Source organism: Mya arenaria, chromosome 5 (assembly GCF_026914265.1).
Source record: "Mya arenaria isolate MELC-2E11 chromosome 5, ASM2691426v1".
Classification (NCBI taxonomy): domain Eukaryota; kingdom Metazoa; phylum Mollusca; class Bivalvia; order Myida; family Myidae; genus Mya; species Mya arenaria.
This window is the reverse complement of record NC_069126.1, coordinates 55,587,192-55,613,717: the sequence shown is the minus strand read 5'-3', so window position 1 is coordinate 55,613,717 and position 26,526 is coordinate 55,587,192. Positions and strand designations below refer to the sequence as shown.

At 35.3% G+C, this 26,526-nt stretch overlaps 1 protein-coding gene and 1 long non-coding RNA gene across 2 annotated transcripts; both read right to left on the bottom strand.

Annotated features, from left to right (window-relative positions):
• Positions 1–168: 168 nt before the first annotated feature.
• Positions 169–26,526, bottom strand: LOC128235127 (uncharacterized). The gene is made up of 9 exons (XR_008261133.1): positions 26,472–26,526; positions 15,529–15,690; positions 10,067–12,693; positions 9,022–9,151; positions 5,593–5,742; positions 4,222–4,577; positions 3,289–3,384; positions 2,090–2,200; positions 169–995 (listed from the first exon to the last, which is right to left on the bottom strand). It is a non-coding gene; the product is annotated as an uncharacterized LOC128235127 (long non-coding RNA).
• LOC128235120 (uncharacterized) lies at positions 22,789–26,458 on the bottom strand. Its single transcript, XM_052949859.1, has 4 exons — positions 26,216–26,458; positions 25,849–26,024; positions 25,306–25,367; positions 22,789–24,843 (listed from the first exon to the last, which is right to left on the bottom strand). Exon 4 carries the CDS (start codon positions 24,838–24,840, stop codon positions 22,789–22,791), a length of 2,052 nt encoding a protein of 683 aa, XP_052805819.1. The 5' UTR covers positions 24,841–24,843; positions 25,306–25,367; positions 25,849–26,024; positions 26,216–26,458.

Sequence of the window (26,526 nt, the reverse complement as noted above, 5' to 3'; positions counted from 1 at the left end):
ATTCCTATAATCCCCTCCCCACTCTGTGGCGGGGATTAACAAGAGGGGCCCATCAATATGAGTACAAGATTGTAAAACCAGATTTTGATACATTTTGTTGGCAACAACAAGCCATTTTTCATCGCTGCCTCTTGGAGCCGCCACCTGTGGGCTGGGTTCCTTTTCTGCAAAATGCATAAGGTAAATAACCACAAACTAACATCTTCATATATAATTGCAATGTGTGGCTTTATTTCCCTGTTTCCGTGAACTATCAGGAGGGGCCATTTCCGTTCAGATGCTAGGGTGACATTTAATGTCTTCGTATATAATGTTAGGAGTTCATTTTGTTTATCCACTAGCTCTACCCTTTGTGTAGTCATGTGGTACTTTGGCGCGAAAGTTAAACCGCTTATTTATTCATAATGATAAACAAAAGATTGCAAGTTTTGGTACTGAATTTGTTTGATTGGTTGTATATTATAAAGAAGAGCATTTAACGGGGAAAAACATAACTGAGATTTGTATTTGAATATTGTCTGACACATTAATATTTTAATTGTGCACTGAATAGATGTCAATACGATTTGATAGTTGATTACACATCTATTTTCAAATTTGGGTTCATAAGGTAAGCTTCAACTGCCTTCAGAAAACGGCACCCTTAACTGTCATTCATAGTTACTTCACATATGGGCAGAGGGCAGAGCCATCTTTGAAAAAGTGTCAGCTCACAATGTGATTCTCTTCTTTGTTGTATGTAAAATTTCTCCAGTTCACCACTTTACTATGAATAGGCAAAAGAGATTTCAGCTCTGGCACTATTTTCACACAACTTATGAACACTTTATCTGTTCATTTAACACCAGAAAACCATATCAAGTTAGTTTTGTGATTCTGCTATCATCATTTCTTTACAGTCACTATCAATTAACGTCCATGTGACACGCTCAAGGCCACATCTCTGGGGTCATCTCTGGGGTCATCTCTGAATCCATCCACCCAAGAAAGAAGTCCTGCAAAACAATTCAAAACAACATTAATGTCTTCAAATATGATAAAAATGTGTAAACTTGAAAATACATACAAAAATGCAATGTTTACATCATCAAAATGTTTTTTAAGTGGAGAGAAACATTGTTGAAAGAACTTCATGAAGGGATTCAACACCCGGAAGCATTTTTGTTGTGGGCAGACAACTTAGGGCTATTCCAGTAAAACATATAACCCATGGGGGGAAGGCAATTATTAATTGTATATAGGTGGGTGTCTTTTTTCGCTAATTTGGACCCCAAAAGGGTAAATTTGCTTCTGTAGGGGGGTGGTATATAATATTTTAAAAGTGCCTTCCCCCTGGGGATTATATGTTTAAATGGAATAGCCCTTATGGAATATGCAATCCTTAACTTCTTTATGTACATTAAAACTATTACTTTTCCTAACTCTTTAAATGTGTAAGACAGAAATACACTTTTTTCCTTTTGCTATGAAAAATTCTAAGAAAAAGCCAGTGATACTCATTGATGGAATAGGCCCTCTGATGGCTACATTTTCTGAGAAATGGAGATCAGACTAAATTTGATGTTTCTCAAAATATGATTAATAGATTTACATGAAATAAAAACAACAACAACATAATACAGTGTTTGTGTTATACTTCTTCATTTCCATGATTTAGTCTCTTCCCTCCATTCAAAATGTGTATTTTTGATCTTTATGATAGAAAAACTTTGAATTTCAAATAAAAATCATGCATTTCCATATTTGAAAAATGATCAAAAATGTAAAGGTTATAAAATTTAATTTATTTTTAGCACATATATCATAGATATACAATCATTAGCTTCAAAATGGTGACAAAAAAGACAGTATTTACTTTCTTATCTCTATACCCCCACTCTCTAACACATTTAATCTGCCCTTTTAACACCAGTAAAGAATGAAAGGTCCACAAGGTCTCTTACAATCAATGAAAATCCTGTTTACTTATCTGATTTTTAAAGCATTAAAAGGGCTTTCTAAACATAATGGAACAACAATTAGTATTTGGTCTCCAATGCTGTCACAGTTATAATTTTACTAGCCTGGAAAGAGATAGGCTGAAGTTAACCTTGCTGTAAAGGAGTTTGATATTAATCCTGGCTCTAGTTCGGCTGGAGATGTCAATTCCACATGGTAGGGAAACTGGCCCGGTGCACTGGATATACGTCATCCACAGTATCTGCAAGATGAGAGTGTAAATCGAAACAAGAGGGCCATGAAGGCCCTGTATCGCTCACCTGATCCAATAAAGATCATCAAGAATAACATTCTGATCAAGTTCCATGAACATATGGTCATAAATGTGGCCTCTAGAGTGTTAACATGCTTTTCCTATTATTTGACCTGGTGACCTAATTTTTGACCGCACATGACCCAGATTCGAACTTGGCCTAGAGCTATTCAATATAAACATTCAGACTAAGTTTCATGAACATACAGTCATAAAGAGTGCTAACAAGCTTTTACTATGATTTGACCTAATGACCTAGTTTTTGACCATACATGACCCGGATTCAAACTTGACTTAGAGATTATTAATATAAACATTATGACCAACTTTCATGAAGATACAGTTATAAATGTGACCTCTAGATTGTTAACAAGCTTTTCCTTAAAGTTGACCTGGTGACCTAGTTTTTGACCGCATATGACCATGATTCGAACTTGGTCTAGAGCTAATCAATATATACATTCTGACTAAGTTTCATGAACATACAGTCATAAATGTGACCTCTAGAGTGCTTACAAGCTTTTACTATGAATTGATCTGGTGAGCTAGTTTTTGACCACACATGACCCAGATTGAAACTTGACTTAAAGATTATTAATATAAACATTCTGACCAACTTTCATCAATATACAGTCATAAATGAGACCTCTAGAGTGTTAACAAGCTTTTCTTTCAATTTGACCTAGTGACCTAGTTTTTGACCACACATGACCCAGATTCGAACTTAACTTAGAGATTATTAATATTAACATTCTGACCAAGTTTCCAGAATATACAGACCTCTAGAGTGTTAACCAGCTTTTCCTTTAATTTGACCTAGTGACCTAGTTTTTGACCACACATGACCCAGATTCGAACTTGACCTAGAGATTATTAATATTAACATTCTGACCAAGTTTCCTGAAGATACAGTCATAAATGTGACCTCTAGAGTGTTAACAAGCTTTTCCTTTAATTTGACCTGTAAATTTTGCTCAAAACAAGTATGGACTTATAGCAAGTGCATAGATGACTTGTAGCCCAGGTTTATCGCTTACCTGAAGTAGGGCTACAATTGAGAGCTTTGCAGTAAACTGCAGGGACTGTCGGCATGAGCCTCTTGTGAGGGGAAAGGTGGCTTTGGCACAGAGTACCTGAAAATGACAGAAAACGACAATGCACTTATGGAAACTATACTGGAAATACGCCTCGGTACACAGGCATTTATGAGTGTATCAGATGACACTTCCACACAAAAATTGTAAGGCATAATGATCTAAAAGTCACAGAAAGCTGTTAAATACTGCACAAACCTTAAACCTGAGGCAGACAAATATATTTTAAAGGAAAGAAATCTGGAAGGAATATGTAAAAGAATATGCCAAGGGCCAGCTTGACGATTTAGGCCAAAATTTAAAGTGTTACTTAATAGTAACCCAGTGGAGTTAATTTAGTCATACATCATCAATTTAACAAAGAGAAATATGAAATGGCCTTAAACTCCGTCACATTCATGGCAGAATGTCCGATGATGGTCTGCTACGCCGACAAGGATATCATGACAAAACTAACCATAGCAGCCTTGAGTGTATGTTCACAGAGCCAGACCTTACAATACATTCTCAATTTGCATGTTGTGTAGTGAAAAGTTACAGCTTTCCATGACACTCTTCAATAAACCTATACATGAACAAATACAAATGAACAAATTTATAACTATCAGGAAATAAACGAAAATAATAGGATTTTTACCCAAGTTATTGATAAATAAAACTTATATTGCAGTCTAATTGACTGAAATATCAGAAAACTGTGTCTTTTTGCTAAAAAGCAGGTTTTGAAGTTGCAGAAAACAGGCCAAAGACCCAGAATTCTTACACATAGTGATAGGGGCAGACAAATATTAAAAAAAAAAATTGTCCAAGTTTTAAAATTTAAATAAAATTTCAAATTACACAAACTTTATAAAATCAAATACTAGATGCATATACCCTCAGGAACTTGTGTCTGAAATTTCTGTACACTGCATATAAGCTGATTTATACCGAAATCTGTTTTCCCCTTCTAGGAGTCAGCTCACAACGAGATTCTGTTCCTTGTTATATGTAAAATTACTCCAGTTCACCACTTTATCTTGCATTTCCAGAGAAGATTTTAGCTCTAACACTATTTCCCACAAATTATGAACACTTTGTCTGTTAATTTAACACCAGAGAACCATATCAGGATGGTTTCGTTTTTCTGCTATCATCATTTCTTTTCAGTCACTATCTATAACGTCCATTTGATACACTCATGACCACATCTCTTGGGTGATCTCTGAATCCATTCTCCCAATAAAGTTATCCTGCAAAATATCATTCAAAAACACATTAATGTCTTCAAATATGATATAATTCATGTGTTATCTTAAAAGTACATGCAATAATGCATCTAATGCTATTAAAGTGGGTAGAAACATTCTTTTAAAGAACTACTTGAAGGGATACAATGACCCGGAAGCATTTCGTTGTGCGCAGACCGCTTATGGACACATTAAATGATATCTTTCTTGATTGTGTATGTAAATTATTTGAGATTAAAAGTATCTTCCATGGCCGAGAGTGTAAGATAGGTTCACTCCGACCCGAGCGTAGGGCGTTTTGCGGAAACGAGGTTCACAGAGTTTCCACAAAACACCCTGCGCGAGGGTCAGAGTGAACCTATCTTACAAGAGCGGCTACGGAAGATGCTTTTTTTCCCACCTCAGTGGAACAAAACTAAGTAAAAATGTTATTTTTTGCTAGTACTCATTTGTGCTAGGTGGAAATAATTGCATATATGGATATGCGATAATTCGTGGTTGTCATGGATATGCGTGCAGTGATTTAGATTATGTTAAAGGGACTGTGTCACAGATTGGCACCAAAAAAGTAACAAATCTCAGGACAATTATCTTATAGAATGTGTTACGCTTTGATATCATAATTATAAAAAAAGGTACCAAAATATAAAAAAAAAATTGTGTCGGAGACCTGGTTCAAACCCGCGCCACCAAAATTGAGGTCCAGCGTCTTACTCACTAAGCTACAAAGGCTTATACTAATCGGGTGACATAATTAAGCTATACACCTACCTCGGTAATATCAAGTGAAAACACCGACTAGCCAATCATGCATAAGGAATGAATTCTACCTGGTAGACATACCCAGTAATCTTTTTTAATGGAAAAATACAAAATAACTGCTACACTTTGAAGCGAGAAATAATTAATTAGCGTTCTAAATATTGCCACAAGACAAGGTTTCGAAGATGCTGTAGACGACAATCTTCAACAAGGGAGGTAATAACAATGTGTTGACCATTAAAAAGGAGTTCCATACGGGCAATTGAAAGTTGGTCTCCTTCACTGCTTGTGTAGAGGCTGTTGTCTAAGGCTGGTCACTAGGACTGTCCATCTGCCCATGTACTGCTGTAAGGTATGGTCATCTACAGTCACCCAGGGGACACAGTTCTTGCTGGGCACCACCCACCTGGTATAGAAAACATGGTCTTTCAAATTTCACAGTTGATAGCAATGTATAAACATGCAAGTTGTAATATTCAGGGATAACAGAGCCAAGTTGCCAATCCTGAAAATGTCTGCGTGGGGTTCAAGGGGCCGCTAAAGGCCCCGGATGGGTCCAGGGCAAAGCCCTGTGGGGGGACAAGGGGGGCAAAGCCCCCCGAAGCTTTCAGTATTTCAGGGTTTCTCATACAATTTTTTACCTGAAGTCACAGGCATAAGACATGTACCTGACATTTTGGTTCAGTTGTCCACTTCCCATAAAACTCAACTGGCTATGATCAAATGCCTGTGTATGAACAGTCTACTCTGTGGGATGTTTGATTTATAATAATGAACAACATATCAATTATCAAGCTTGCAAATGTTTATTGTAAAAGTGTTATTTATTCAATTTTTATATATATATATATATCATAAAGAGTATTTATTCCATTATCTGCACATTTGATGAGAATATAATATTATTAATTATTATTCCAAGTAATATCCAAACGGGACTGTAAATGCTTTGGCAGTGAGCCGTTGTGGTCATGTTGGACTGTGTCGCCATCAATGTCTATGAGGTGAGGGACAAGTTGACGTATTCTGGTCTCAAAGCCAAAACAATTTCCCCTCATGGTGTTACATGTGTCCAGTAGCACACAAATTAGATTGTCCAGATTGTCCCACGTCAGTTCAAGTCTCGCAAACAGGCTTTCAAATTCCTTGAAAATTGATTCAGAATCAGCCCTTGTGATTTTTAAGGAGGCCAAATGTCTCAACACTATTTCTTTCTAGCAGAAAAATAGCTGCAACAGTTTTCTCATTGTTTGTGTTTGTTGACCCGTCTAAGTTCAAACAAAACCGAGTTTCACTTAACTCCTCCACAAGTTCATCATTGAAATGGCTTGCCTCTCCCTAAGTCATCTTATATGATGCTGTACACCTTTGAAGTTTTAATTCGCTGAGAGCTTTTGTATCTTTGGCAAGTGTCTTAAGTAAGACTCACTACATGTGGTGCCAGGGAGTATGGAAGGTCATGTTCAGCCATAAATCCAAGTATCATGGCCTCTGGATTGAATTGTCAGTCATTGACAGGAACAACTGGATGCACTGGCCGAGGAGTCTGTTCATCCCTGACTTTTGGAACGATCAACATACCTGGAAATTCAAATTACAACTATAGAAATTAAATCTCACTCAAACTGGGTCCTCAAGAAGTTTTGTTAAACTGTCTTAAATAGAAAATAAACTGACTGCTCCTACTTAATATATATATTACTACTACAAAATATGTATTCATTTTTTTTAATTTTCATTTGAACCTTCCATTATATATAGTCAACAGCCACTTCTTATTGAGAACAATGCTTCAAACATTATGGGAACAATAAAGAAACAGTTTAACAGCGTAAACTTCAATCGGTCAAATAAAATTTGTAAAATAAAAATCGATTATTATGACACAATCCGAATCGCAATGTCCGAAATATTGCTACATGCGCAAAAGCCATTCTCAGTTTGATCACATTCTATTAACTTAAAAAAAGCGTTTCGGGAATTTCTCTTAAAAATAAATAGCAAATATACCTTTAAATCGACGAATCAATGTTTTTAGAAGTTGGTGGTGGTCGTTTTTTTTTTCCAATACTCGTTTATTCGTCTTCGTCGTCTGTCATATCCGGATACTGTCTTCTAGTCCCATCGGTAATTTCCGTAATCACCCGATGATAGCTTAACCAATCATATAGCTCGACTGCCAAGACGTAAATAGGTTCGATAATTTCCGGCTTTACACTTCCGGAAAACTCACCTTTCGTACCCATATTGTTCGATCTGAGCTAGAATCGCTCCCAGTACCCCCCCCCCCCCCCCCCCCCCCCCTAGAAAAAACTTAACAGATTTACATTAATCTCAAAATCGATCCGCGAGACCTTAAATCCGGAATTCCGGATTAATCCGGAATTTTACCATCCCTGAATATTACGCAACAAAAAGAAATGGTAACTGTATTTTTATGATCTTTAAATACTGATAAAATACCTCATAACAGCATACTGATCAGTGCATGACGTCAATATTGTTTGTTTAACTATTAGGTTAAATGCACCTATTAACTTCAACTTTCAAATTGTTTTTTTGAATTGTTTTAACCTATCGAGACAGGAAGCTGGATTGGACTTGAAATGTCATCAAGGAAGTGTCCTTTGTGTCAAGCAAACAGTAGCATTGGAGACGAATATCACTATTTACTTGAATGTATAGCTTTAAACTATAGCAGAAAACGATTTATTGATAAAAAATACTATGTTAATCCGAATGTCATCAAATTTAAATATCTAATGTGTATGTGTAACACTTAAATGTCGAAATATAAAAAGTGTCAATTTGTGAAGGAAACAGTAAAACTGTTCTAAAATGTTAATATATTTGTACAACAACACATGTATCCGATACTCTATAACTCTTGACATAATCATATAAAGCATTGTATAACATATGTCTCTTCAGTTTTATTGCTTTGTATAGTGTATGTTTTCTTTTCACCACAGCCTCGTTGTTATTATGTATGTTCTTTTTCACATGCTCATGCTGTCATGTTATATTAACTGACTTGTTTAAAAAAAAAAAAAAAAAATAAAGAAAAAGAAGACATCGAAACCTCGCAGATGGTTACAGCAAACATTCAATAATCATCAGGCGTTTTAGTGCTTTAACAAGACTGTACTTCTGAATGGTGGTCACGTATGTTTAAAGTGCTCCGTGAAACATAGGTTTTCAGAGCATCCCTTTTCTCCCATTCTACCGATTTAATCCATTTGAAAATCAGCATTTAAGACACGAATGATTATCTACAGCTCAATATTCTGAGTTATTTTCTGTTATCAGCTTGTGTAAAGATACAAGTTCAGTCTCAAAACTTCCCAGACAACCAACATAAAGCTTGGCTTGCAAGAATATATACCTCAAGTCTTAGTGGTATTTGCAGGACAGCTCCCCAAACCAGAAGAATTATATCAGAGATGATAACAGACAAAATGTCCCAATCAAGACAACTCAAACGTTTAAAACAAGTTCTTTTGAATTCAATGGTGACAACTTAAGCTGATAGCTTATAAAATCACTTTCAAGTACATTGTCTTGGTAGAAAGCAGTACTGGGGCCATGAGAAATTAACCCTGTTGGGGATCAAACGAACATTTACCCTCTTATCTTCTTTGACACAATACTCAGCCTGTATATATATATGTAAACTATTCTATACCAGTCGTCTGTTGCCTGCCTGGCATGTGTACAGTTGTATAGGGCCTGGCTGATGCAGGAAATCTCCTGTAACCGTGGTAACGTCTGTCGGAGCTGTTGACTGTCACTCTCACGTGCACGATCACATAAATCTGAAGGAGATGTAATATTTACATTACTCACATCTTAAGTTTACAAAACTTTGTTTACAAACAAGAGCACTTAAGAGTGGATCAATATTCAACTAATAACCATTTATTACAGAGAGTCCATTTCAACACAATATTTGTAAATAAATATATTAAGATGTTTCACTGAAATGGGATGATTCCTTGCTATCTACTTATTTTAAACGTACTGTATACATGCATGCAAATATTTCTCTCTCTTTTTTTGTTCCTCACATAATAACATTTACCTTCAGGAATTATCATATTAAACTAGACAGTTGTTTTTGTAATTCACATCATCTCAATATGGTTAAAAGTTTGGCAAGTTTTTTTCAAATCCTTCAAGTGGTTCATCAGATATGGAGCAGACACAAAATGAAGTCATATGACCTTATACTTCTAATTGTGACCTTGAACTTAGCAAGTTGTAACATGCGCCCTGCACATCGTCTTAATATGGTGGACATTTTGTGGCAAGTTATTTAAAAATCCTTCAAGGCTTTGAAGAGATATAGAGTAGACACAAAATGCAGTCTTATGACCTTTGACCTCTTAGTGTGACCTTGACATGGAACCACACTGGTTGTAACATACGACCTATTCATTGTCTAAATATGGTGGTCATTGGACAGAAATAAAGTCATATGATAGTCACGTGACTTTTGATCTGTAAGGGTGACCTTAATCTGAGTTGGTTGCAAGATACGATCTGTACATTACCTCAATATGGTGAACATCTGTGTCAGGTTATTTTAAAATCCTTCAAGTGGTTCAAGAAATATGGAGTAGGCACCAAATGTAGTCACATGGACATTGACCTTCAACTGAGCTGGTTGTAACATCAGAAGAAATATTAATATAATGCAATGCTTAAAATGCCAGTGGTGATTATTCTACCTGAGATATAGGTGACCACATCATCTTCTGTTGTTCCATCAGCTAGATTTGCTTCCCTTTTTATCCTGTGTAAAATGTCCCCTACATTGTATATATATCATCCTGTATTTGGACAGAATAGACTCTGGAGCCTAGGAAAAGGATCAAATCATATTTTATATATGAGGATATTTGTTGACTTACATATCAGGCCATAATGCCTGTTACACAGAATAATGAAAGAAAGCAATATTTTCATGAAGATAATTATGATTTTCCTTTATGCTACAATTTACACTAGATAAGTATTTAGTTGAAGATAATCGGAAACAGACAGCAAACATAACTTTTGAACATAAAAACCCCAAATTAAGGCCAGAATAGTTAATGCCATGTTAATGTAGTTACATACCATGGTAGCCGAAGTCAGTGTATACGAACTTGATTTATTCAAGAATAGTATGGAACCATTAAATACAGGCCTAGTTTAAATATTCTTCAAGTGACAATTCCGGGTATTGCAGAAAGTTAGTGTAAGCATTTGTATTTCATGAAGATACATTAAAACAGCAAATATGATGTATATATATTATAAGTTACGGGGCTAGTAGGTGACCCGATATGGGAAATACGGGGCAAAGGAAACAATATCGGTTGGGAGTGAATCTTGAACCCGAATAAGGTTTCCTTTGCCCCATATATCCCAATTAGGCTCACCTACTAACCCCGTAACGTATACCGGTATGTCTCGTCGACAACATGTTTAAATGTTTCATTTATTCATCCGAATACTCATCGGAATTTGAAAATAGACACTATTTTGGTACGATATAAATTTGGTGACCCAATATGGAAATATATGGGGTCACCGCACAATCAGTCCTGAACCAATGGCATTGCGTCATTTATGTTGGATGCATGATATATATATGAGGTAGCTGGATGCTAATATAATTACACCTCTAATTTTTCCTTCTTTTAAAATGAACATAACACAACGTTGTTAATTGGTCCTAATTGTTATTGCCGTCTGCTGTCTGTTCTCTGTTACATGAATACTGATCAGCCATAGCACAACCAATACAGCCCTTTTTCTATGAACAATTCCCTGAGTTAGTGATTAGCGATTAAACAACAAACAGGAAATACAGCACCCTGCTGTGACACCAAGGCTATGCACAGGGAATGCATAGCTGGAGATTAACAAGCCAGGCATTCCTTAAACTAAGCCATAAAGACTTGATGAACTATAATATTCACAATATTTTTTTCAATTTTTCAAGACTTTTAATACTTGAGGTTAAAGCTTAGAGCACTGTAAGGAGACGCCCACGATTTATGGGGGTTTTCATTGAAAAAGGGGCATAACTCAACAATTATTAACAGCAGAGTTATAGGCCCTACTTAGTATGAGCACATTGTATTGACATCCAATGTTATACAGTCGAAACTCGTAGGCTCGATATCGCAAAGCTCAATATCCTCGTTGGCTCGAACCTGATTAAAAGGACTGATTTGTTTTTACTCTATGTTTATATAACTTGATCGGATGGGTTGATATCTTGAGGGTCGATGTTTCTCCACTCTTGATGTCATTTTCGCGGTCCGTAGTAAGAACTTCACCTTTTGTTTTGTTTGCTTTGCTCGATGTCATTTTTGCGAGGTCAGGTATGAATTTTACACCATGATTTGTTTGCCTGACTTCATTATGCCGAGGCACTGATCGATTAGATTTTCTTGATTGGTATCAAAATTATTATAAAATTTAAATGAATAAAACAGTTTGAGCAAACATGCTATCACTTTAATTTCGGTCTCTAATTGGCAAGAGTACAAACGTCAAAAGTATGTCACTTCATGTATAATTCTCAATGCATTTTGATAAGGCGTCTTCACATAAAAATACTGCGCTGAATGTTTCTCCAAATGGAAGAATTCATACAAATATCAAATGCTGAGCAATCTAGAGAAGGACCCAATCCAGCCTAAGATATTCGTATGTGTTCCTAACTCAGTGTAAAGATTGCTTGTTTATTGTTTTCGTATGGATGGGTTTATATTTTATTGCGTAAATGAATAAAAAAAAAAATGATTTCATAGTATCAAATGCGGCATGTTGTGAACTGTACGAAGTGTGTACGGCAATAAATACTCTTGCAGATATAACGTAGCAAATTACAAACGAGGTTAATAAGTCTTTCTTTAACGCATTAAAAAATACACATTTAATAAGCAATCCCGCTTGGCTCGATATTCTCGAGGCTCGAAGTATTTTTGCCGGTCCCTCGAGCCAATGGCTTTCGACTGTACATATATTGTGTATTTATGCATACTGCAATATGTATGTGGCAGTGGAATAAATGTTGGTCATTGCATTGCCACTGAACATGTGCACTCGATTTCATGTGTATATATTGAATATTTTTTGGTAGTGGTCAAGGTTAAAAGACTTGGACAAAAATGCCAATGAAAACAATTAAAGAAAAAAAATTAAGCTTATAAACCACCAATCGTTTCAGCAGATGAATTACCAGGAATATTTTAAAGTTGAGGCACTCTAACACAGAAGACTGTTACACAAAGCAGGTCTGATATGGACAGAAGAGGTCTGGTGTATAGACTGGTCCATTACAGCTATGTTCAGGATACTGTAACAGAAGAACAGGGCATTTATAATCAAACTTTATTAATCAACTATTACACATTTGAAGCAATACTGGGACAATTGTAATACTAATACTTGACAATTGACGACAATATATGCCAAAAGTAGCCCAATTTCGACAAAGTTGGCCAATAAGTTCTTCTGCCGTTATTATTGGCTACTAAAGTCACTACATACAAGATAGGAAAAAACAGACCGTTTTCATTTGCTGTGTCAAAACTTGCCCTAATATGAGATTGCTGTTAATTATTTTACAAGGCAGCCATTTTTTCAGTTTAACCGACTGTTTGGTGATGAATTTCATACTTACTTGAATGTAACCATTTTTCAATCGTACGTAAAAAACTTATTGTTCCTTATTCCATTCGTCACCAAAATCCTTTTAAATAAGATGAACTTATGGATTGTAACAATAGATCTAAATTAATTAAATTGGCATTGTTCTGTAAAACTATCTTACTGAAATTCAGAAGAGTCATTCTCCATACTCAGATTAACTACAAGAACTGTTCATAATTACAACACAATTCCATTGTGCCTTTAATAGTGTTTGAAAATCGGACTCCATTTACTATCGATAATCGAATCGAATTGGACCAAGCATTTCGATTTACTATCGGACTATAATCGAAACTTCATAATATCAGTAAGGAATACATTCTTTATACATTGTATCATCAAGATCATTTAAATGGTTAAACCTGGAATCAGTACGTGTGATGCTATCATACTATTAGCAACAGTACGTAAACTCCTATAACCTTTCACTGTCTTTAATAACTCAACGAAAAAAACATAACAGCACAACACAAACTTATTAAATGCACATTAATTGGAAAATGATGCACACCGCATCAAGTAAGTTATCTTAAAATGTTATAAAGGTAAAATCATGTTAAATATTTGTGAACCAGCTTAACATACAATTACCTGTTATATTGAACATTTCATTAGAATTACCTGTTATATTGAACATTTCATTAGAATATCTTAATTTCATTAAGCATTCAACAAAAAAGTAAATTAGTTAATTGCAAACAATATCAAAAAAGGTTTCAAAAACATAATGCATCGAGCCATGATCCCCGATATTAGAAAGTAAGACCGGACCGACTACACCATAGCGACAGGTTATTGAAGAAGGTTTTATGAAATATATAAACAATTAAAAGAATTTGAAACTTTGGGAGAATTTGTAAGCTATTAAGCAAAAGTGTTTACATTCACCGAAATTGTTTAAGACAGTGACCTTTCTTAATAAAAAGGAACTTAACGAGAATTTAACGGAAAGAAAAATTGCCATTTACTGGAATTTTAGCGCAAAACAATAAAATACGTAGTTACCGGAATTAACATTTGCGACATCGCTTTTGGACTATACTATCGACTGTCGCCGACATAGCATAGTCAGCGACGATTTATCGATTGTACTCGATAATCGTTTCATCACTAGTCTTTAATTACTTCATATTTTCACAAATGTTATTTAGTAAAGGTTTTCTCTTTTCTTTTTTGTGTTTGATATGTTTGTTAACTGTTTTATTTGATGTTAATTAATATATGTTTCATTGTTTTATGACATCACATGCATATTATATGCCATGATGAAAATAAAACTTGAAACTTGTTTTAATAATTATGTGCTTTGTTTATAACACATTTGGAATAACTTGCCTAAATACTTCCACCACTTTTTACGGTTTGATATTACAGTTGTATTAAACCTGTTGGTGGAGTTTATGACAATTGTTTTTTTGGATACCGACAGATTGGACAACGAAGGTGAAAACAATTTGAGCCTTTGGCAAATGATTTACGAAATAATCTCAGAAAGATTGGTTTCCTCTGACTATACAATGCAATCGGCTTTATTTATAAGTCTGTACAATGTCATTTTATGTTAAAATCAGCAAAGTCATGTCTAGAAAAGAAGAATCCATGAATGAAAAATGGAAATAGACTTTAATAATAAGGTAAGGTCTCAGAATGTATTAAAAACCAAAATGGTGTAGCATTTATATATATATATATATATATATAATAGCTCATTATTTAGGTGATTTTATATTGGCCTAAGGGCTAAGGCCAATACAGCTGACCTTGTACGAATAACTGGGCTAATACTAAATCACCTAATTAATAACATTATAGTACCATGGTGCATACATATCTAGCAGAATGGACACGTGAGGTCTGATGTGGACAGGAGATGTCCAATACAACTTCCTTCAGGGCACTAACATCATGCACTTGTCAGTTTTGATAAGTCAATCAAGGGGCATAACTTTTAACAATTAATAAAAGATTGCTAAACATGTCCATATTGCCACTTGTAGGCTTTTAGCCAGGTTTTGGAAAGGACAGGGTTCTACATTGTATCGGGCTGTTCAACATCATGATTTTTTAACAGAAAATAATAGTATTGTTTTTCATTGCAAGTGATATTGGGTTTCAACAAGCAAATATGTTAAGTTTGTTTGTGTTATCATATTTAAGTTTTAAACAAAACAAAATAGTTAATTGACAGTCTTAAAGCTGCACTCTCACAGATTGACTGTTTTGGCAACTTTTTGGAATGAGCAAATTTTTGCGAAAATGTCTGGAAACCAGTGATATAAGAATGCTGACAAAAATGCAGATTGCAGTTTTCATATTTTGCGTTTGAAAATTGATGTTTTTATGGCTAAAAGCGTTATGAATATATTTTTATCAGGCTTGTTCAGGAGAATCTGAATTTTGAGGCCTGAATCATGAAGGGAAACATACTTCTGATTAAATAAGATTATGTGAACAAAAACATGTTTTTAACATAACCTACCTGGCCAGTTTCAGGTCTGTGGTTTTCTGTGAGAAAGCTTGCGGAGTAGTTTCTTCTCAATGTGTGACTTCACACCATGGAAACAGACTGCTCTAAATTCCGATCATCGTTGACAGACTTCAGACACTGGACGAAACTGAGGAAATGTTCCTTGTTCATCTCCTGAAAATGTACATTGTGAATCATTGGTTATTAGATTCTTGACATGTGAATAACCTGTAGAAAGTGTAAGTGAGCAATTCTCTAATTAAGAAATGAAATTACACAATTCTGTTATAAAATCTTGAAAACATGCAGAGAACAAGATTCAAGGCTAAAATTCATTTTAGGGCCGACAGGCTACACACCAAGAACACCTTAACACCCAATGAGGGAGGACCCCAACACTCCCATATACTTTAAGGGATATACTCTCCTACTTCAAAACATTTCTTCACCCCTGATTTTGTATCTAGTAACAGAATAAAAATGATAAAAAAAGTTTCGTTTGAATATTTTGGTTATTAAGTTTTGGGCATATGATATTTTTGCAAGACCTTTTCCAACTATATAGGGGCATTACTTTACAACAATTAAAGGGAGAGTTATGGGACTTGCTGTACATGTGTCTAGTGTCTCCTGCAAAATATGTTTCAAGTTGCATTTGAATAATCTTGAACATTTTTGGAATTATGAAAAAAAAAAATGCCAACGACACCAAGGTCATGACAATTACTTGACCTATTGTTTTTCAAAACACAGATTAGCTTATAATGATAATAATAATACCAATAATGATCACTGTGTGGGAATGGACACCGGATATAGCTCGAAAAATGATCAATCAATAAGCGTTTGATTATGACACATGGTTAAGTTTTTTGTTATTATTGTTTTATTTTATAGTGATATTTATCAAATTCGAAGAGCTTCGAACAGATCAATCCTGTGCAATACACGACTATAATGGAAATGTGTCTCCTCTTTTGTATAATAGCAAAATTCTCGCCGAATGTTGCATGATCGCTCACAAATGTTCAGTTATGTAATACGATTTCAAACATAAAACAACAAATAGAAAATAAGAATGAAAACTGAATCGAGCGATTTCATTGTAATTACAGCATCTAATATTGTGTATGATATCAATACGATATGTTTTGTTGTTATGGAGATATTCATCGTTTTTGATGACCTGAAGATGTACCGTGGATAGCTGAAGCAAATAAATAACTGCACAGGGGATAGCTATTAACTGTACTGAGGATAGTTGCTATGTATTTATATTAACGAGACTGTGATAATAGTTACGACTTCTTAACTCTATGCAAGCTCAGGGGAAATTGTCCAATGTTGTCCATATCGAGAAATTAGAGCAAAAATGTTACTGTTATATGTATCGTATACCTTACATAAATGTGTCCCTTCTTTGTATATATAAATAAAGATGATCGGTCCGTATGTCTTTGTATTCTAATGAAAATTCAGTTTTATATCATCAGCTGTCCATATCATAAATATAATATTGACCGGTGACGTCATACATCTAGTAAGTGCAGCTTGCTATTTTCACACCGACGTAGAAAAGTCGCAAGAAAACTTCATTAGCTTTGTTTAATAAAACACACCTAAAGCACTTTAATAGTATTTAATGGTAATATACAAGGTTCGGTATAATATAAAAAATATTTACATTACACTTCGGGCCAAATGACATTATAATGCACCAGTCAATTGTAACCACGCCCCCCACCCCCCAGGTCCGGGGATAACCGAGGAAAAGGGCCGTGTTTTTACTTTCCATGTTCCCCCGCAGGGCCGGGTGACCGCGGTGGTTTTATCATAGCGCCAAATTTAGCCGAGAGTTGGCCTTATGTAGAGTCTCAGGGGTGCGGGAGCATTTGGCCGGGGTTTAACCATCAGTTCGTCCCGGGCTTGGCTGGACCGAAAGGTCAAAGTCCCGGCTATTCCCCGGAGCTGGGGGGGGGGGGGGGGCGTGGTTACAAATGACTGGTGCATAAGGACCGGCCAATCAGCCCCCGAAGGTGAATAGACCTTAGCTTGCGCCTCGGTTCATATACACTTTCGGTGGCTGACTCGCGGGTCCTTCCTATTGCTTGTCAAACGAGTACGTACGTTTTTAAGTTTATTCAATAATTTGTTATTACATTGTACTCTCACTTTTGCAGATAATTTGAAAAATGGATTTGACGGATGCATCTATGGATTTGTCAGCGGTAACTGTGACTGAGGATAATGGAAACAAGTTTGTGTGCAGCATATGTACCTATTCAACTGACTACAAAAGCAACTTGAAAAGGCATATGAATGTACATAGAGACATACCAAGGACCAGCACTCCAAAATCTAAAGAAAAGGCGAATGAAATATCGAAGCCATTAAATATTATGTGTGACCAGTGCGGCAAGCATTATAAAACCAAGTATGGCCTCGCTCTCCACAAAAAGAAACACGAGCAGTCGTTTAAACACATTTGCCCAGTGTGCCAAAAGGGATATAACCAAACTGTACAATATCGGTTGCACTGCAATATGCATCATAAACTGTCCTCAGCTAAGTGCTCTTTCTGCAAGAAGGAATTTAAAGGACACTCATCTCTGCAGCGTCACGTAAATATGTGCGTGATGAATCCAAACGCCAATGAAAGTGCAAATGAATATACATGTGAAGATTGCTTCAAGGTTTTCGCTTCAAAGGATCGACTGACATATCATAGAAAAGGAAAACATGGGGCACCGCGCTACGTTTGTGAAAAATGTGGGACTGTTTTTCCTGGCGTTCTTGTCTGAAGGCGCATACCACTTCATGTGGCTGAATATCTATCTTACATTGAACTTTACGGGATTATCTCTTTTTTCTTGAATAACAGATCATCGTATCAAGAAATGATTAGTACTTAACACCAGATTTTATTATACAAACTGTATTTGAATAATGTCATCAATTTCTCAAGAATATGTGTACTTTTTGACAAAAATATATTTTTTTAATTCCCTAAATCAAGCTTAAACACATATATACTGTATATTATTATTTTACTTTGTATTTTGGAAATGTGACAGTTGTGCCTTTTGTTCAAAACATGTTATCATTTTTAAGCGATGGGCATTTTATCTCAAGGAATTCATTTTCTAGGATATATTAATCGTTGGTTAACAATCCTTCAAACATTTACATGGTAAAGTCAGGCATTAAACGGGTAGCACATTTGTTTTCATTGCTGTTTATGTAGGATTGTTTTTTTTCATATTGTTCTCTACCACCGCATTCTGTTTATTATTTGTATGAGTGTTTGCACAAGAAGTTCCAAAAGGGCACTTCCAGATTTGAATATCTATAATCTACATAATACATAAATGATAATAACAATAAATACAGGTGCAGCCGATAGCTTCTCCTTTTCTGCACAGAAGTAGTTTCTTAACTGACTATCCAGCAATCATTATGACAGACAACTTTGGTGTGACAAAGGCTGCACAAAATTAAGCGCGAACATTAAGATAAATAACAAGAGCTGTCACAGAGACAGCGCTCGTCAATTATTATACCGCTTTTCAGTGTAAGGATTGAATATTTTTGGGGAAACATGCATGGATCACTGCATTAAGTCTCAGTTCAATAAATCAAGTAGTTGGTGAGATATTAACCTATATGTGCTTACATGCAAAACCTTGACCAGAATTTCTAAGTCGAATAATAAAAGGGCAAAATTTATATCATATGCAAGATAGAGTTATCGTACTTGATTAATTAAGAAGGTTGAATGGCTGAGAGCCCTTGTATAAAGTTTCAATGCAATACATGTTGTATTTGCGGAGACATTAACATAAATGTGGTTACATGCAAAACCTTAAACCAGAATTTCTAAGTCAAATGATGCAGGGCAATTATTTGCATTAAATGCAAACTAGAGTTATCTAACTTGGTTAATTAATTAGGCGCTTGGGTGAGTAGTACTGGTTGAGAAGCAGTTTCCGACAAATCCCTTTTTCGCATACTTTCTTTAAAGCTTTATAAAGAAGGTACTGCAATTCAATTATATGGTTACTAGGCAATCAAAAGTTGGAAGTTCTTACAGAGAAACATAAGTAACATTTATTATTATTTAATGTTTAATGTTTATTTTTCATTTTGTTCACAAACTTGCACGTGGGGGATTGTCACTCGCAGCGAAAATTGCACATGCGTGTGAACCTAATTTGCATATCTATGAATAGCTACAAGGTTTTCCTAAATTGACTTGTACAAAGGATGATTATTGTGTACATATTTGTGAACACTATTCTCGTGCTAGTTTCACACAGACATTCACTTAAATGTATTCAAACACAAGTTCCAATCAGAAATGAATCAAAATATCAATTCAGTGTCTCTGTAAATTTTAGGGTTTAAATTTTTGGTAAATGCTGAAAAATTTAATAATATTTCTCGTAATATAGTCTTATATTTAGTATATTAAATAAAATGATAAAACACATAATGGGCACCTAAAATCCGCCATGTATTCGATTTGTTGAAAACTGCTTCTCATCACCAGCTAATTAGAACAGTGTAAGTAACCTCTTTGCGCCCCCATTAGATACTGTACACTAAATGTGACGGCACACATGTGAAAAATATATCGACAATAGCAGCTCGAGTTATCTAAAATGTTAACAATTTAATAAGGATTCTAACGCGTACGAATAATTCAATAAAAGCTTGTAAAAACTGTAGGAAACTGCTTCTCAACCAGTAAAGCTCTCCTTATTCTTATTCCTCGAAAAGTCGAGCTAAAAAGTCAATGTAGAATAGGCCAATTTCAACTATAACTCCACCCCAACTGTCCTGTTTGTTATTGTCACTTGTTTGTCCATGTGATTCTCATGTTTATGTAAATGAGTGTATGAGGTTATGTATGAAGGTGGTCAAACGGGTATTTTTGTATTTAACTAACAGTTTCATTGGCTCTCCTATTTTTATCCCACCGCCCTTACTAATTTTCTAGGTTTCTCTATTCATTCCCAACCTAAACGCACAACTGCAAAGTTGTCCGTATGTAGTTAATACATTCAGTTTCAACAAAACTGTCTGAATCTTATTTAAATGATTGTATCGTTTCACAGCCTGGTGAGTTATTATATATAATTACATAGATTACTATTAGTCGTTCGTTACTTTGTATTAATTAATATCTAAATAATAATTAAACCCGTTTTGTATTTGCTTCTATTTTGTTCAAACACATGGACGTGGCCATTGTATTGTACAGTCAAGTTACCCTTAGCGGATCAGTATGGAAACAATGCTGTGCATTGAACAAACGTTTTACATTCTGAGATTGCAACATTTACAGTTGAAAAGAAAAATATTTCCTCTTTTGATTGACATAAAATAATTCAATTTCAGTGCAGAAACAGATTAACTGGCCGTTGTTTGCATGTACGAGTAAATGGGGCATTAGCGAATCAAATTTACCAATAACGGATCACGTGACATTCCGATATTGGGGGTTCTCTCAAGCGATATTTTAGCTGTCAAAACTGACAATCAGTTTGTTTATCTTTTCTGTTAAATATAATTAGTCCCTCTTTTATGCATTTTATAGGTGATATCAGGATGCTTCTTTGGTGGTCTGTATCACGTCAAGTCCGTAGAGATCGCTTTTATGTATTTTAAGCTGAAAACACTCAGGTCCAGTTAATTTTGAGAGCTTTTGGACTTTTTATAACTGTATAAATTTTTCAAAATGGATATGAATAATAACTGTGTATGCATACATGTGCTACTAAATCTGTGAACTGTTTATGAATAGGATTTACTAATTCTATGCATAGAATAAACTCATTCTGATTGAGATCATTTATTTTCATTTAAAAATAATTTGACAATGATTGAGGATAACAGAATCATAAAATCACAGTAAATCACATCATAATCAAGAATTAAATCACAGACATTTTATAAAGTAAAATACAAACAAATATATATAAACACATAACAAGTTGACTAGAAATTTTGACCAGCTAGCCTGAGCTAGATGTTGATATTATGGTACTAACCTATGCAATGATATGAGGTAATAGGTTAAAAGCTGTTAGAAAAAGTATGAGGTAAATCTATTTCTTAAACCTGAACAAAATACACAGACATCACAAAAACTGGAGTGAACAAGATTGATGGCAAGATGCAACAATTTGAATCAAAATTCAAGCTACTTTGAGTATAAAACATTGAACAACTAAACAAAACCACAACCCATATAAAGTACTTATTACAATCAAAATTGTAATTTGGAGATTCTTTGATCAATAACATCAAGCAGTTCTATTGCATGTGAGAAATAATGAGCAACAAATTATCACTAGATTTGTTGAAAACAAAACTATGCCAATTAAATTCTAAATACAAGACATATGAATTAACTGATTACTTTATATATCAGTTTTAGTCCACCTTATTTTCATGGCAATAACAAGTATATCAATGTCAATTAACAACTATTTTCATCACATAACCTTCGGGCATCTTTTTGAGTGTTTCTCTTAACATTTGTATAGTGTTCACTCATCTTCTGCTGTAAGTACATATTTACATGGAATCACAACGCCACCACCACTCTCAGATGGAGCAGGCCACGGTGGGAAACTGGGCGTTGGTTCACCGGTCATGATGGCACACATGTGTCCACCCAAATCAAGTACATTGTAAAAACAACTTGCAAGAATGCGTGGTACGTGGCCAATTGGAAGTGCAGCTATATCTGACAACTTCAGCTGTCTTTTATCATCGGTTACCATGTCATGTAAAGTGATATCAAACTCAGAAAGTCCAGGAATCCACACAAGGCATGCATCTTTATCCTTGATGTTGGTATATTCCCTATCTACAACAAGCTTTGTCACAGGGTCAGTTATTGGGGGTTTTATCTTGTACACATGGTACCCCTTTATCACTGAGTTCTCTAATGTGATAGATGTGTAACAGCTTGCTGAAGACTGTGGTTCATCATGTGCTTCCTTGTCTGTGGAGATATCATGGCCTCTTCCTCTTCTGGCTTTGATGGCAGTTATATTAGGTGGTGGTGGTGGTAACTGAAAGAAAATCATTTCAATTAAATACAGAATTTGTAAAAAACATACATAAATAAACCTTAATGTTAATTTGATGTGTCTTCAAACAATATTATGTAAATGATTAATTAACAAGAGCCTCTGCAATCAAGCTACGAAGTTCATACGCTTTTCCATCAAATTAAATAAAATAAAAAATATTTACTTTTTACATGCAATCTGGACATATGAATTGCTCATTCGTGTCAATTAACCCAGAAATACATTCAGCATGCAACCAGTCATCACACAGGTCACACTGAACCCAGAGACGGTCACTATCTGATTCAATGTCTTCATCCCATGTCACTTGACACCCTTTACAAAATTCCTTTGATGTGCCCTGTGTCAGTACATTATCAGGATCAGTTTTCTTTGGCATTTTTCCCTTCTGAGTATTGGATTTTGACTTTCCCTTTTTCTGTGGTTTGTTCTTTTTAATGAACGAAAGTCTTGCTTTCCTTTCCCTTTCAGCAAAACTTTTAACTTTTTCAAGTTCTCTGAGTGAAAGGGTACGAATGCTTTCTGATGAGGTTAGATTGTCAGGTAATGTGTTAACCAATGTCTTTCTAACAGGTTTTAATGATTCCGGTGCCTTAGGAAAAACTAACAAGTCTCTTAACACAGGTGATATCAAACTTGAACTTGGTGGCATGTCCTCTGGAAGTACAGCATGTCTGCCTTGCAGAGCAGTATCTGCAAGTAAGTCCAATCCTGTTGCCTGACTAGTTGCTTTGCTTGGATGAGCCTTTTTATGGAGTTTTCGGTAGACATCAAAACATGGTGAAATGCCTTCCATATCGTATCCTTCCTCAATCCTGTTATTGTACTTGTCACGAACAGGAGTGGCCAGAGTTTCTTCAAATACACTCAGAGCTCCTTTTGCTCTTGCTGTCTCATGCAATTCTTCCTGATGCACTACCACAACAGCTTTTTCTTCCTCAACAAGTGACTTGCCTGAAAATGTTAAACCAGGCTTTAACATTTCACTTGTGATCTTCATAGAGTCAACTGGGTATATGCCGGATGACTTAAACGCATTTATTACAGTGAGAGGTTTGTAGAATTCTAGGTATGCTACATTCAGTTTCTCTGCAAAGTTCTCCTTTCCAATTGTTTTTCCAGGGTTTTCACGGCTGTATCTTCTAGAAACTAAGTTCCATTTTCCTTTCAGAGGACCAAAGACTCCTTTATCAAGGGGTTGCATCAAATGTGTTGCATTTGGTACAATTCTGTATATTTCAATTCCCTTAGCTTTTGCATGCATGAACACTGTATGGTCAACATGACTGCCTACACTATCAATCAGTAAAACTACAGGACGCTCTTGCCCAGCATACTTATCAAAGTGATCAATGAATTTATCGAATGTTTTAGAATCCATCCAGCCCTTCTTTGTGTATGCAATGGCACTACCCTCTAAAGAACCATTCAGTGGGTTGTATGATCTAGGTTTAGGTTCAGGGAATACGAAAAAAGGTGGCATCATCTCTCCAGTTGCTCTGCCGCAGTACATCACGGTTAGGCGCTGCTTTCCTGCAGTAATGTGTGGTACTGCAAGGTCTCTCCTTGTAGGGCCTATAACCTTCGCTGAAGCACTTCCCATGTTAAAACCGGACTCATCTGCATTCCATATGCGGCTTGGTTTGTCCAGACAGTCAATGCTTATCAGAAAGTTCCTGTATTTACTGTACCACTCGTCAATAACAGATTTTGACAATTTTGACCGCTTCAGCCCCAGTGGCGTTTCCGTCCTTCTGTCAATGATGTTGCCATTTCTGTGTTTGAATGCTGTAAACCACTGGTAACTAGGTCTACCATCTTTAAAAGGTGTTTGCCTGTTTTCTTTTTTGACTATATCTTGAACAAAGTCAAGGAACTCACAAACGCGTAAACCCATTCCGCGCTGGGCCATTTCACTTAGCCATTCGGCCATGCTTTTTTCCTCAGCTGATGAAAAGACAGTTTCCGGCCCCTTAATCTTTTCAATGTCTACTTCCCATGAATACCTCCTATAAAGAAACCCATACGAGACCCCATATTCTCTAGCTGCTTTTATTAGTGAAAGTTTTTCATTACATACACTGTATAATGCTCGACGAACATTAGCCGCTTTCTCTGGAGTCATTTTCTTTCCCCGATACTTCTTTGCTATGGCTTTGGCTGACTTCTGTGCTGGGCTCCTACACGAAGATGCCGCACCCCGTCGTTTAGGACCCATATTCTGCAGTACAATAAGAATTTCAGTTTGAAACATCACCTTGTTTTATAACAGAAAAAAGATAATTTCTTTAAATATGAAGAAGGCACCATCAAATTAATCTAAGTGAGTTTATAATTTTTATGGACCAAAAATTAGTTTTCCTGGTAATGCATCTGAAAACGCTTATTTTATCATTATTATACTCTACTACAAGATATCAAAATTGCAGAAAAAATACAGTTACTGTAATAGCATAAAAAAGTATTTTGGTTTTAGTGGGGTTCAAACACACACAGGTAAAACGAAGAAAGAGTAGAAGACAGCTGGCTAGTCCACACGGCCACCCAAACTTTAACTAAAGATTTTACCAACCATGAGCGAGTAACTTTGATATTTGTTTCAAATAATTTATTTTAAGTGTACCCTGCTACAATATGATAATGTAAATGTGATGTTCTGTTCCAGATTCAAATGGTTACTTACCTCCACCAACTCTTCTCAATAAATTATGTTGTCAACTCTGCCCAAATTCAATCTTCATTCATCTGTAAAACACAAGTGATATTTTTAAATACAATCACAAACTGCATGGTATACACTTATGGAAGTGGCAATTCTTGATACCAATTAAAACACAGGCGTCTTTAAAAAGCTGATAAATATCAGTTTTATGATATTAAGTGAGTACAGTACTGTACATCATATTTATGTAGGATAAAAAATCAAACATTTGAAACTAAATTAGATATGTGTGTTATAATTCATATTTTAATCATAATTAAAGTAATATAAGTATCCAGCAATGTTTGTTTTATGTTAAAAAAAAATCGGCAATGACAAACTGGTACAAATTCACTATTCTCAGACTCACTGCATGAACAAAATGGCGGTCCGCTATTGGTTAATTACCCACACGTAATTATGACCGCCAAATTCTAACAATTCATTGATGAAAGAAAAGAATGCTATGCATTTTTAAGAGGTTATATATTGGCCTTTCATAAAATGTATAAATTGTTCACTTACACATTGTAGTTGGACGAAAAGTTCTCAGAAAAAGCACATGTTGCAATCAAATTGAGGCCGGAACAACTGGGTCACGTAAACAGTTGCATCGAACGTTCGTACATGATACAGATGATTTTGAAGTTCGATTAAAAAAATATTTGTTGTGATTTTTACAATCACTTTAAAGTACATAACTGCCCATTTTCAGAAAAAAATACAATTAAATAAATTTTATAGCGTGTATTCAACAAGAGAGTGATCCGCTATTGGTTATGATCCGCTAAGGGTAACTTGACTGTACCTTGTATAATGTATTTTAAACATTTGCTTATTGTATTATATTATATTTACGTATATATTATATTGATTAGTTTTTTCTACATACTGGTTTTTTTCTACATGTATACTAGTAATAAACAGTAGGACCCTGAGAAGTGTTGAGTTTACCACCAACTTCTACATCAATGTCACAGACGGATATCGTACCAGTTGCAAGCCAGATCATAAAATTCTTTATTAAATAAAGTTTGATCACTACCATTCACAAGATCAGTCAAACATTTTCATTGATTGTGCCAAGAAAATAAATTATATGAGCGGAATATTGAGAAATAGCTGAACAATTAGAAAAATTATTGTACTGTATTTGTCCGAATTTGTCGCCGGAAGTTTTTAATTCTTTAACCCAAAGAAAAA

Bases quoted from the DNA above. Each gene is read 5' to 3' on its own strand.
- LOC128235120 (XM_052949859.1), bottom strand. From the start codon at position 24,840: ATGGGTCCTAAACGACGGGGTGCGGCATCTTCGTGTAGGAGCCCAGCA.